Source organism: Hemiscyllium ocellatum, chromosome 17 (assembly GCF_020745735.1).
Source record: "Hemiscyllium ocellatum isolate sHemOce1 chromosome 17, sHemOce1.pat.X.cur, whole genome shotgun sequence".
Lineage (NCBI taxonomy): Eukaryota > Metazoa > Chordata > Chondrichthyes > Orectolobiformes > Hemiscylliidae > Hemiscyllium > Hemiscyllium ocellatum.
In genome coordinates, this window is record NC_083417.1 from 52,392,494 (window position 1) to 52,405,644 (window position 13,151).

The 13,151-nt window shown below is 41.4% G+C and overlaps 1 protein-coding gene across 3 annotated transcripts in view; it reads left to right on the forward strand.

Annotated features, from left to right (window-relative positions):
- The first annotated feature begins 509 nt into the window (after positions 1–509).
- vrk3 (VRK serine/threonine kinase 3) overlaps positions 510–13,151 on the forward strand; it is a 43,430-nt gene continuing 30,788 nt past the window's right edge. For 2 of the 3 annotated variants that reach the window (XM_060838164.1, XM_060838166.1), the window contains exons 1-4: positions 510–715; positions 9,102–9,244; positions 11,454–11,597; positions 12,135–12,284. In XM_060838164.1, the coding sequence (XP_060694147.1) occupies positions 525–715; positions 9,102–9,244; positions 11,454–11,597; positions 12,135–12,284 (628 nt within the window). In that variant the 5' untranslated portion in view covers positions 510–524. Of the gene's footprint in view, positions 720–9,101; positions 9,245–11,453; positions 11,598–12,134; positions 12,285–13,151 lie in introns of all 3 variants that reach the window. The other variant, XM_060838165.1, reaches the window with a different exon arrangement.

Sequence of the window (13,151 nt, forward strand, 5' to 3'; positions counted from 1 at the left end):
ACTTTACGGTCTTCTGAACTTAATATTGAGTTCAAATTGTGAACCATTTCTTTCAGCTTGTGATCATGACCTGCCTTCCCCATCCCGCTCAAGTGTCATTTCAAGTCTATGCCGTTGTCCTGCCATTCTCACAATCCGACCACTTTAATGCAACCTACTAAAATCTTTTCTCTACCACCCCTCCCAAACTGTAGCATAAATGGTGTCCTTCTAGACTGAAGATGAAGAGCCATGTGAACTCCAAATGTTGGCTTGCTCGCTCTCTCTCTCTCTCCCTCCTCCCTCCCCCCCCCCCCCCCCGTGGATGCTGCCAGACCCGCTGTGATCCCAGCATGGGCTGTTTTCTGTAAACATTCGTAACTCGCCGGATCGTCAGTTCCATAAAAACTTTGTTTTGTGTGAGGCGTGGGCACTGAGTTTGCACGGTTGATGACCTCGGCCTGGGTTTGAAAGTAAACCGTCCCCCGGCCCCACCCCCACGCGCACACCGCGGGGACGGTTGATGACGGAGCGCGCTCGCGAGGATGGGCAGGGGGCGGGGAGACACAGAGCCCGCTTCACGCGCAAACCTGGAGCGTGACAGTGTCTCGTGCACCCGCCGCTGGGTGGGCAGCTCCGCCCAGCGCCTGAGGTACAGCCTGCGCCGCTTACCGCTCCGCACACCGACTCGGATAGGCCGTGTAGCCAGCCGCGCTGAGGAAGGCTGTGTTATCAGGTAGGTAAGTGAGTGAGCGACCGATCGATCGTGGTCGTTACTGCCCCTCGCCCGCCCCTTCAGCCTCGGTTGGTCCGTTAACCGAGCTCGCAACGCTTTGCTGTGGCCTAGTGTCACTGAAGCCTGGCGCTGGGCTTGATCCATTGGGAGGGAGCCCCAGTCGGTCATCCCATTTGCAGGGATCCAGAAAACCTCAGTAAAGCGATCCTGTTTATCCTCGTTCCACCGTTTCCCGCCTCTTTATTGAAGAGAGAATTTTTTTTGGCTTTACTTTTCACTTTCAGAACTCTAAGGAAAGAAGCCGGGACTCTGCCAGATCTGTTATAGGTGGAAGTGAGGACTGCAGATGCTGGAGATCAGAGTCTAGGTTAGAGTACAAAGTTAAAAATCACACAACACCAGGTTATAGTCCAACAGGTCTAATTGGAAGCACACTAGCTTTCGGAGCATCGCTCCTTCAGGTGGTAGTGGAGGGCTCAATCCCAACACAGAATTTATAGCAAAAATTTACAGTGTGAAGTAACTGAAATTATACATTGGAAAATTGATTGTTAAGCCTTTCATCTGTTAGAATACTATGATAGTTTCACTTTCATGTGTAAATCACAAAACCTTTTTTAAAAAAGTTGTATTCTCAGGTTAGCTGTTAACAATGGTGATAGCGAGACAATATGTTGAAGGTGTTAGCCCCCTGTGTTCTCTGTCTATGCCATGATGTTTAGATTGATTCTAATCTAAAAAGTGGGATAATGGAGTTTTACATGAATGCATGCAGTTTTTGAGCAAAGTACAATGTAACCCTGCAAATACAAATTCACCCCACAAAATATGTGTGCATGTGGGTCTTTGTGTGTGTGTGTCTGTCTGGGTTAGGGGTTGTGAGTGTGAGAAAGTGTGTGTGTGTGTGTGTAGTGAGTGCAGAGTGTCTTAAGTCTTTGAGGGGGTGTATGTGGGTGTCTGTGTATAGGAGTGTGTGTGTGTGTGTATAGTGCAATGGTGGTCACCTGTAATGTGACACAAACCCAAGGTCCTGGTTGAGGTCCTCTCTATGGGTACCGAACTTGGCTATCAGCCTCCACTCGACCACTTTTCACTGCTGCCTGTCTCAAAGTCCGCCTTGGAGGATGGTCACCCAAAGGTCCGAGGTCGAATGTCCTGGGCCTCTGCAGTGTTCCCCAACTGGGAGGGAACCCTCCTGTCTGTTGATTGTTGTGCGGTGCCCATTCATCTGTTGTCGTAGCCTTTGCTCAGTTTCTCCAATGTACCATGCCTCCAGGCATCCTTGCTTGCAACGTATAAGGTAGACAATGTTGGCTGAGTCACATGAGTACCTGCCATGTACAAGGTGGGAGGTGAGCCCACGAGTAATGGTGGTATCTATGTCCACACTCTGACACGTCTTGCAGCGCCTACCATGACAGGGTTATACGGAGTTTTCCTGAGAGCCGGGCAGCTTTCTGCAAACAATGATCTGTTGAGGTTTGGCAGTTGCTTAAAGGCAAATAGTGAAGGTGTGGGGAAGGTCTTGGTGAGGTGCCCATCCACATTGATAGTGTTGCAGGTCATGAAGAACATGGCATAGTTTTTCAGCTCCTGGGAAATACTGAACAACGAAGGGTACCCTGTCGGTTGTAGCACGTGTCTGTCTCCTGAGGAGGTCATTATGATCCCTTGCTGTGGCACGTTGGAACTGGCGGTCGATGAGTTGGCGTTCTTGTGAGAGCATCCCTGAGTACTTCCAGGTGTCTGTCAAGTTCCTCCTCATCTGAGCAGATCTGGTGTATGCATAGGGCTTGTCCATAGGAGATGGCTGTTTTAATATGTTTTGGGTGGAAACTGGAGAAGTGTAGCATTGTGAGGTTATCTGTGGGTTTGCGGTAGAGTGTGGTGCTGAGGTGTCCATCCTTGATGGAGATGCATGTGTCCAAGAATGAGACAGATAGTCAAGAGTAGTCCATGGTGAGTTTGATGGTGGGATGAAACTTGTTGATGTCACTCTGTAGTTTTATCAGTGACTCTTCACCATGGATCCAGAGGAAGAAAATGTCGTCAATGTACGTTGGATAATGTTGGTTGGAAATCCTGCATAGGGAAGAAGTCTTGTTCGAACCTGTGCATGAAAATGTTGGCATATTGGGGTGCAAATTTGGTCCCCATGGCTGTTCCATGTATCTGGATGAAGAACTGGTTGTCAAAGGTGAAGACGTTGTGACCGAAGATAAAGCGGATGAGTTGTAGGATGGTGTTTGGAGATTGGCAGTTGTTGGTGTTGAGTACTGAGGCGGTTGCCGCGATGCCATCATTGTGGGGAATGCTGGCGTAGAGTACGGAAACGTCCGCTGTGATGAAGAATGTTCCCGGTTCGACTGGTCCGTGGTTGCTGAGTTTCTGTAAGAAATCCTTAGTGTCGTGACAGAAGATGGAGATCCCCTGTACAATAGGTTTCAAAATGCCTTCCACATAGTCGGAGCGATTCTCACATAAGATCCCATTGCCCGACACGATGGCACGTCCAGGTGTGTTGGCTTTCTGTACCTTTTTGGAGAGCAGTAGAAGTCACCTACATGAGAAGTATGTGGGATGAGGGCGCATAGGGAACTCTGAAGGACTGGGCCCAAAGTTCTGATCAGTGTGTATAATTCACAGGTGTGTTCTTTGGTCGGATCAGCTGGTAGTTGCCTGTAGTGTTCCTGGTTGTTCAGTTGTCGGTACACTTCCTTGCAGTAATCTGTTCTATTTTATTTTGATCCACGAATCCTGGTGTAGTATGGATATATTTCCAGTAATAGTATGACATGCAAGGAGTCCAAAAACATGGCTTCTTTTATAAAAAATCACACTTGAAGATTCAGATTTAATCTTTTGGGAATCTAAGACAACCATGTGTTAATATAAGACAGATAAGTCTGGGGTATATGGTACATATTTGATGGAATGTTTATGGCTCTAAAAGCCTGATTTGCAGTTGTTTTTGGGCTCGTAATATTGTACTGCAGCATAATGTATATCTTCAGTAAGAATGTCAATACCACATGATAGATGTCCATCCAGCAACTTAAGTCCATGTGTACACTTCATGAAGTATGCAATACATCTCATTAATTCGTTGGTATACATTTACATATAGATCAGCACAAAGGTCTTGGGTATTAAGAGAGGAAAGAATGTTCCACAGAAACTAGAATTGTGAGTAATCTGTTCTATTCTGAATGACAATGGCTCCTCCTTTATCTGTTCGTTTTGAGAGCCCGGTCGGCATTGCGTTGTGAACGGGTGATGTTTTGCTCTACCTTGTGGGTTTGGCTGATGAATCTGGAATTTATTTATTTTCTGATGGTTTGAGCGTACATGTCAAGCCCAGGTTAGAGTAGTGCTGCCTGACCTGCTGTGCTTTTCCAGATCTGCATTATAAACTAAGGAACCCAAGCATCTAATAACTATATGTTTAGAGTTCAAATTGTCCAGAAATGTCCGTTTTTGACAACATGCTGTCTTGGAAAGTCTTGATGAGGTGCCGGGTGTGCAAACTTAAAAATCTCTCAACATCAGGCTATAGTCCAACAGGTTTATTTGGAAACACTAGCTTTTAGGGTGCTGTTCCTTCATCAGGAGGCTAGTGGGGCAGAATCATAGGACAACTATGCAACTGAGCCAATCATGCAAACTGATACCATATATTGGACAAACCTAGATTGCTTTTAAGTCTTTCACTTTTTAGAATGGGTTGCAGGTTCTAGTACTTCTTTCAAGTCACATTCCTAAGATAACTCAAGCTTTTATAAATAAAGAAAGTGACATCTCAGCTCAATCAAGTTTGAATTTATTGTTTTGCCAACATTGAACCAAGGAGGCTATCTGATTTTGGGGATATAAAAATGTAAACATTTTGAAAATTGGAGAGAAAGCAACTGTCATCAAAAGAGTCACAGAAATTAAGAAACACTCTCTACTAAAGGTACCTTTTACTGTGCAACATTCACAGTGGGGGAAAAAAAGGACAACCCAGGGAGATCTCCAACAGGAAGAAGACAGTCACTGAAGATGACAGCAGCTGTGTGGTTTTGAAATTAAGCTGAAGTAATTTTAATATGTTTTATTGGAACAGCATATTGTTAGAGTTGGAGGCAGATAATAAGCAGTTAAGAGAAAGGGGGCTTGTACTTGTGAATGGTTGTCGTTTAATGTTCATTTTTAGAGTTAAATAAATTGATATTTTGTTTAGTGGAATTTGAGTTCTCTGCCAGTCATTTTAACAGATTATGAGATTAGGTGTTTGGTTGTTTGGTTTTTTGGGTGTTTGGTTTAATTAACAGAAAGGTTCATTGCTGTGTCATAACAATAATGATGTCAAAATGACCTTGTGTGACAAGTGCCTGAGTTTCTGCTGAAATAAAAATCCAATCTGTGGCATTATGCTGTCACGGAAATGGAGACATTGACTGTTAGCTGATGTTGGATCCTCAAGAATACTCATGAAGTTGGCTACCATTTTCACATTGGAAAGGTTGGCCTTTAGGATCAGTACTCTATGTTCCTTGATAGTGTACGCAGGTTTTCGTACATGCCTGCCAATGCACACAATATTTGTGTTTTAGCCTATCCCATTAAAGTGCTTGTCATGGTTCTCTGTAGTATAACACGTGTAGAATCTTTCCCTGCAGGAGGCAGACATGTCTTATCCTCCTCACCCGCCCTGGTTGCAAGCTACTCATTCCCAGTGACTGACCATGTGCAGATTCTACCTTTCAGAAATGAGTACTCATCCTGCGATCCAGTTGCATTTCAATCTTCACTGGGTCATAAGTTTCATTAAGGATCTTTCACTGAAGGGCAAATGACCCAAGCACACTTTTTTTTTTGCCAAGATTCAGCTAGAGAATTGTTTCGTGAACACTCTGGAAAAAGTGAGGACTGCAAATGCTGGAGATCAGAGTCGAGAATGTGGTGCTGGAAAAGCACAGCAGGTCAGGCATTGAAGGGCTTTTGCCTGAAACGTCGATTCTTCCCAGATGCTGCCTGACCTGCTGGGCATTACCAGCACCACACACTTGACTCCTGAACACCCTAGTCTATCTTTCTTTTCTCTCACTTTCACACTCTCACCTATGCACCTGCCATATCAAGACTTTCATAACTTCACAGAACTCTAGAAAGCACCAAACGCTGCTACAATATACCAACAGTTGGTACAAAATACTCAACAGCTTATCTGAAATTTGTTGATTACCCCTTCTAAATAGTATTGATGGAACATCTTCCTGCTGAACACTTTTCAACTGTGCATGTTTGAGAGGACACCAACTAGAGCATTGAGCTCAAGTGACGACATATGCATCAAATACTTATAGATGAATATGAAGTGCCTACTCTATATACTTCCTGAGCACTTATAACATTTTCTAATGCGTTCAGTATGCATTTGGCATGGTCTTAAACCTGAAATGCATATGTCATGAGCACCCCTTTACATCTAGAAATGAATTCAAACTCTCAAAAAAGAACAAGCACAACAATCTTGATTTTTGCATTATATCTCAGCTTGGGCATCCTGTGCCTCCAATTTCGTGGACCCCTTCACATGCATTCTTAATTCTCTTCTTGAACGGCTACTTTTGTATATAGTTGAAAATGTGTTGCTGGTTAAAGCACAGCAGGTCAGGCAGCATCCAAGGAATAGGAAATTCGACGTTTTGGGCATAAGCCCTTCATCTCATTCCTGATGAAGGGCTTATGCCCGAAACGTCGAATTTCCTATTCCTTGGATGCTGCCTGACCTGCTGTGCTTTAACCAGCAACACATTTTCAACTATGATCTCCAGCATCTGCAGACCTCATTTTTTACCCTTACTTTTGTATATAGTCAGTCATACAGCATGGAAACAGACTCGTCAGTCATACAGCATGGAAACAGACTCTTCAGTCAACCGGTCCATACCAGCCATGTTTCCAACCTAAACTAGTTTCACCTGTCTACATTTGGCCCATGTCCCTCTAAATCTTTCCTATTCATGAACCCATCCAGATATCTTTTAAATGGTGTAACTGTATCTGTACTTGCCGTTAAAAGCTGCTGCTGTGATCTCTAAATTGCTCTGTGAACAGCATCCATTCTGCAAAAGGCCTTGATTATTTTATGGTAATGTTGTTAGGCTATATTTTCTATATTATCTCTGTTCATTTTTATATTTCTTCATGGAATAGGTGAGTTATTGTCTAGATCTGCATTCATTGTCCATCCCTGATGTACTGCCTTTTTTTAAACTGCTGTAATCCTTCGGACATAAGGATACCCAAACTTCTGTTTGGAAAGGTGTTCCAGGATTATGAGCCAGCGATTTATGAAGGAAGGGCAATACGATTCCAGTCAGGATAGTGTTTGACTTAGAGGGAAGCTTGCAAGTGGTAGTGTACCCATGCATCTTTTGCCCTTGTCCTCCAAAGTTGTAGAGGTGATGGGTAAGTAAGTTACAATTCAAGAAGCCTGGGTGAGTTGTTTCCATGTAAATTGTGGCTGTGACACATTGCTTCTTCTGTGCATCAGTGGTAAACTAGCTGAATATTGAAGGTCATGGATAGGTTGCCAATCAAACAGGCTGTTTTGTCCTAGATGATGCCAAACAGTTCGTAGCTGTATACTGTCATACAAGTGGAGAGTATTTCAGCACACTATTGACTTGTACTCTGTATATGGTGGATAGGTCTTGGGAGTTGCCCATTGTAGAATTCCCAGCTTCTAGTTATAGAAGCTGGGAATATTCCTAGTTATATTCAGCTGGCTGGTCCTGTTCAGTTTTTGATTAATCATAACTCTCAGGATGTTGTCCATGTAAAATTTAATAATGACAGTGCCTATAAGTTTAAGGGAGAGTTTGTTAGATTATCTCTTGTTTGAGTTGGTCATTTTCTGACAGTTGAGACCATAAATATTACTTAGCACATTTAAGCCCAAGGCTGATGCTGAATTTTGATTTGTCATTGATACTGACAAAATACTTAAGTCAAAGTCATTGTTGTACAAGATCTTGGATAATTATAATTAAGTTAACTATTGTAACATGTATACGACGGCCAAATGTTAACACTGTTCTATTTTGCTAATTGATTTTGATAAAGGAGGGTGATGTACATAGTATTCTTAAATTTGCAGAGGACTTCTGATTAAAGACCCCTACAGGAGGTTGGTTAGAACGATTAACGCAGATGGAAAAGCAGGTAATAATTGGCTAACATATGGAAACAAGTGGAATAAATGGGTGATTCTTGCATTGTCATGCAGCAACAAGTGGAGTACTGCAAGGATCAGTATTTTGCCTCCAGTTGTTCAAATAAATATTGACAATTTAGACTTGGACCAAATGTAATATTTCCTAATTTATGGATAGTGAAAAGCTAAGCAGGAGTGTGTTGTGAGGAAGAGAGAAGGAGCTTTAAGAGGATTTGTACAGGTTTAATGAATAGGTTAGAACTTGGCAGATAAAATATAAAGTGGATAAATGAGTACTCCACTATTCGTAGCTTGCCACTGCAGGAATCGCCCATCTATTCCACTCTTTTCTGTTAGGCAATTATTTAGTTCTTCATTATGCATAAATTAGGAAATATTACATTTGGTCCAAGTCTAAATTGTCAGTAGTTATTTTGAACAACTGGAGGCAAAGTACTGATAAGTATTTTGTCTACACTAGAAAATGGCAGATACAATATAAAGTGGATAAATCTGAGGTTATTACTTTGGAAGGTGAAACATGCAGAGTATTTTATAATTGAGATTGAAAACTATAGATGTGCAAAGACAGCTAGGTGTCCTTGTCAGCGAGTCACTGAAGGCTATCATGCAGGTGCAACAAACTGTTAGAAAGGCTAATGAAACCTTTATTGCAAGAGGATGAAAGTACAAGTGTAGAGAAGTCTTGCTTCAATTGTATGTGACATTGGTTAGACCACATCTAGAAGGTTGTACAGTTTTGGTCTACTTATTTCAGAAAAGATATTGCCATAGAGGAAGTGCCAAATTTGTTTCCAGGATGGTGGTACTGTCCTGTGAAGAGAGATTGGGCAAACTGGAACGTACTCTCTGAAGTTTCAAAGAATGAGAAGTGTGATGTCATTGAAATTTACAATGTGCTTCAGGGGATAGAGAGGGTAGATGCAAGTAAGATGTTTGCTTTGGTTGGGGAGGCATAATTTAAAAAATGAGGGGGGTACCACTTGGATCTGAAATGATAAATTTACCCAAATTATAAAAAAAAATTTTGGTAATCCCCTTCCTCCTTCTCCTCCCCTATTTAAGCTTGAAGCCTATTGCAGTGTGCTTTTGCATCTTACTGATCCAGATAATCCTGTCTAGGAAATGTGAATCTAATCTGTCCTTATCTAATTTTTTCAGAATGATCTTTAAATTCTGTCCAGAGTGTGGCCAGAAGATAGAAGCTACTTTTAATTTTTGCCCATCTTGTGGTTTCAAGATTCCTAGAGAAGAGACTGAGGAAGAAGTGCAGCCTGTTTCTGTGCAGTCAACAGCATCTCCAGGTTTGGGTTTTATTAATTTCTCCATGGCCCCTCTATCTAAAGTTAGAGATTAATTGATTGCGAACAATGAGATCCCAAGTTCAACTTTGGTTTTGTTGCCTATCAACCAATAGTGATTCATTTTATACCATAGGAAAAAAAACATCCACATAAATAACTTTTTAAATGTCTATTCCTCTGGTTAAGATTTTCTCACTTGTCATATCTGAGATGGATTAAAAAGTACCATTTTCTACAATTGCTGTTCATTTTACTCACCCTGACCCCAGCTTAAATTAAATGTGCAGGAGCACATGCCATGAGCAACGCCAGGCAAACCTAAAAATGAGTTGTCAACCTGTTGATTCTATAAAATAGAACAACTTGCATACCAAATGGCATTAGCAACAAGTGCTAAACAGAGTAACCAATTCCACAACTGATGACTCTGTCTAACCTCTGCACCCCTACCAGACATGAATATTGGTGGATAATTAACCAACTTGCCAGTAGTGGAGGCTCCATAGATAGCCTTGTCCTCAAAAGTGGAAGAGCCCAGTACATCAGTGCAAAAGATGAAGCTGGAGTATTTGCTGCAAATTTTAGCCAGAAGTTCTGAGCAAATGATCTATCATCCAGGAATCATCATCACACGTGCCACTCTTCAGCTAATTTGATCCACTCCACATGATATCACAAAATAGCTGGAGGCACTGGGTCGGCAAAAGTGGGCTGTGGTAACATTCCAGCTAGAGCTAAAGACATGCTCAAGAACCTGCTGCGTCCTTAGCCAGCCTGTTCTAGCACAGCTGAAACATTGGCATCTACCCATCAGCATGGGGAATTATCCTGTTCTGTCCTGTGCACGCAAAAGCAGGACAGATAAAACGCACCAATTATCATCCGTTAAGTTGACTCTTAATCATTAGCAAAGTGATAGCCCCATCAATGATAAGTTCTATCAAGCAGCACCTGCTTCATAATAACGTGTTCACTAACACACAGTTTTGATTCTGACAGAGCTAGTCAGCTCTTGACCCCATTGTGGTCTTGTCCAATATGGACAAAAAGATCTGAACTTCAGATGTGAAGTGAAAGTGACCGCCCTTGACATCAAGGCCGCATATGGCTGAATGTAGCATCACAGTGCTTTAACAAAGCTAGAGTAAATAGGATTTGGGGAACACATTGGAGTATTTGGAGTCACATCAAGTACAAAGGAAGATTGCGATGTATGAGAAGATTTATAGCTCAGGTTGAGGTTCAGGTTGTAAGTTGACTCGCTGAGCTGCTAGGTTTGTTCTCAGACATTTTACCTAGCATGGTAACGAAACATTTGAGAACAAACCTACCAGTTCAACAAGCAAACTTACAACCTGACAAAGGAAGATGGTTGTGGTTGTTGAAGGTTGGCCACCCAGGTTTGTAGAACCTCAGGAATTCCTCAGTGGTGTCCAAGGCCCAACTGTTTTCATCTGCTTCGTTAATCAGCTTCCCTCCATCATAAAGTCCATAAATTAATATAAGGCAAATCTCTAATCATTCACTGTCTATATCACTGATGGCACACAATGCAGATACTGACCATCTGCAAGATGTTGTGCAGAAAAGATTCCTTAGTGGTTATGGCTTGGAATGAATTCTATCATCTGGAAGGATAAGGGTGACAGCTGCATGGGAATGCTACCTTCATGTTGGAAGTAAGACTCCCACCATCCTTAATTTGACCCAGTGAAAAATGTATTCAAAACCCTGGAACTCTGAATCCTGCCAAACAGCATTAAGTGTACCCACACCAAATGGAGTGCAGCAGTTCAAGAAAGTAGCTCACCAGTACCTTCTCAAGAACAGCTGAGAATAGGTGAAAAATCCTGGCTGCCTTCTCTCAAAGTTTTCCTGTTTTGAGTCTCTTTCCTTCTGAAATGTGCATTGACACATTTTGCCACGTTGTAAATACAGTTGTTAGTTAGTTGTTGATAATTGGCATTGTGTGCCTCCAACTCCATTATGTGTTGAAATAAATATTTATCTTCCTGTTGGAACTTTGTAGAGTTAGAGAAGCAAGTTTATTTGCCTTGATTTCAGTGGCAAGCACTGGTACAAATTGAGCACTTTGTGACTTGAGCTACTTGGTTGTTAATATTTTAAAGTTTAAGTGTTAAAGGATACTTGCAATTTGTAATGTTATGCTGTAGACTTTAAACTGGTTACATTTTCATTGTGCTTTCAGCTCAGACTGTGCCCAATGCAGAGGCACCCAAAACAAAGCGCACTCCTGTGAAAATAATCCACCCCAAAAGGGAGTTAGCTTCTCCAAAGAAAAAACGAGAACTGGAAACAAGCTTTCAAAGTTCTCCTACAAAACTTTCACCTGGTAAGTTCTCATCGTGGAAGAGATCCAATCAAATGGTTTTGTTTAAAATCAATATGAAACACCAGAATTTGGAAACTATTGATTTAACTTTATTTGCCTAAGGTCATTTTCGATACCAGTTTTGCATGCCGAAGGAAGGCCTCTAACCAGGCATTTGTTGCAATTAATTTATAATGAAACAGCGAAAAAGAGCATTCTATGCAGTACCAGAAAAAATAATTTCCAGAGTCTTGGCTTTTTTTTTGCTGGGTCTGAATTTTGATGGGTTTTCAAGTCCCAGCTGTGTCAATTTTAACATACATAAAGAATACATTTCTTTAGTGTATTGGAGGACAGCAACTTTGGAGCACTTCGTAGCCCTTTGCGTTTTCATACTCCTGTGTATGGAAGTAGTAGTGTATGAAATCTCAACATCTGTATAGTACAGTTATGTCCTCTCTTCAAACTGCTCTGAAAATGGACTGTCATATTTCAAGTTCAGACACAGCCATCAAAAATAAACAGTGCTGGGCTAAATAAATGTTGTTCCTTGTTTAGCGTCGAGAAATGTCAAAGGAAAGCGCCAGAAAATCAATCCATTGGAACCAATTCCAGAACAAACCGTCCTGACTGATCAGAACAGTAAGAAATGGAAGCTTGTTGAGCTCCTCACTCCAAGTGACAGTGAATCTGGATTGCTTTATTCAGGTATTTTCACCGTGTATTTGCAGACTAATAATTGGAATTTATTCTAGATAACAATAAGACTGTGTTTTGCAGTTTATTTCATGGCACTTCAAAGTATTAAAGCCAGGTTTTTTCAGTTTTTGTAATTGAGTACTTTATATAGCTCGAATGTTTTTAATGTCGGTATTATATTTCTAGGCTAAAGATATCACCATGATTCTTGTTAAATGTGCAAGGATATTTTTTGGGCTTTTCTGGTGTGGAACATTGTGGTTACTTGAAAATCTTTTGCTGTAAAGTATCTTTTTATTACATCTTTTTAAATGTTCATTTAATGATCTGTGAAGAAAGTGGCAGACTAAAGTGCATTTAATTTCTAATTCAAATAAAATTATAATCTTGTTTTACTAAAATATATTTTTCTAAAGCTGTAACAGCCAGTAATAACAGCAATCTTTCTTAAAATGACCAATTGCCTGTCACTGAGCAATGTCATATTATTATAAATCCTATAGTAATAGAAACTTTGAAATGCAAAAATAAAATTGCTTTTTTTTGTTGTTCATTTCATGAATGTGGCTGGCAAGACTAGCTTTTATTGCCCAATGCCAAATGCCTTCAAAAGGTGGCACATTGCCTGCTCCCATTGTCTTTTTCGATGTTAGAATGCAAGGTCTTGGAGTTGCTGTTGGAGGAACCTTGATAAGTTGCTCCACTGCACACAGATACTGTTACCACTTTGCATTGATGGTGAACTGCAAGTCAAGCAGATTCCTTTGTCCTAGCTGATGGTCTTGGAGCTGCACAAATCCAGGCAACTGCATTCTTGTTCCAGGCTTTAATGATGAAAAGATGGAAAGGCCTTGGAGTCAGAAGGCGAGTTATATG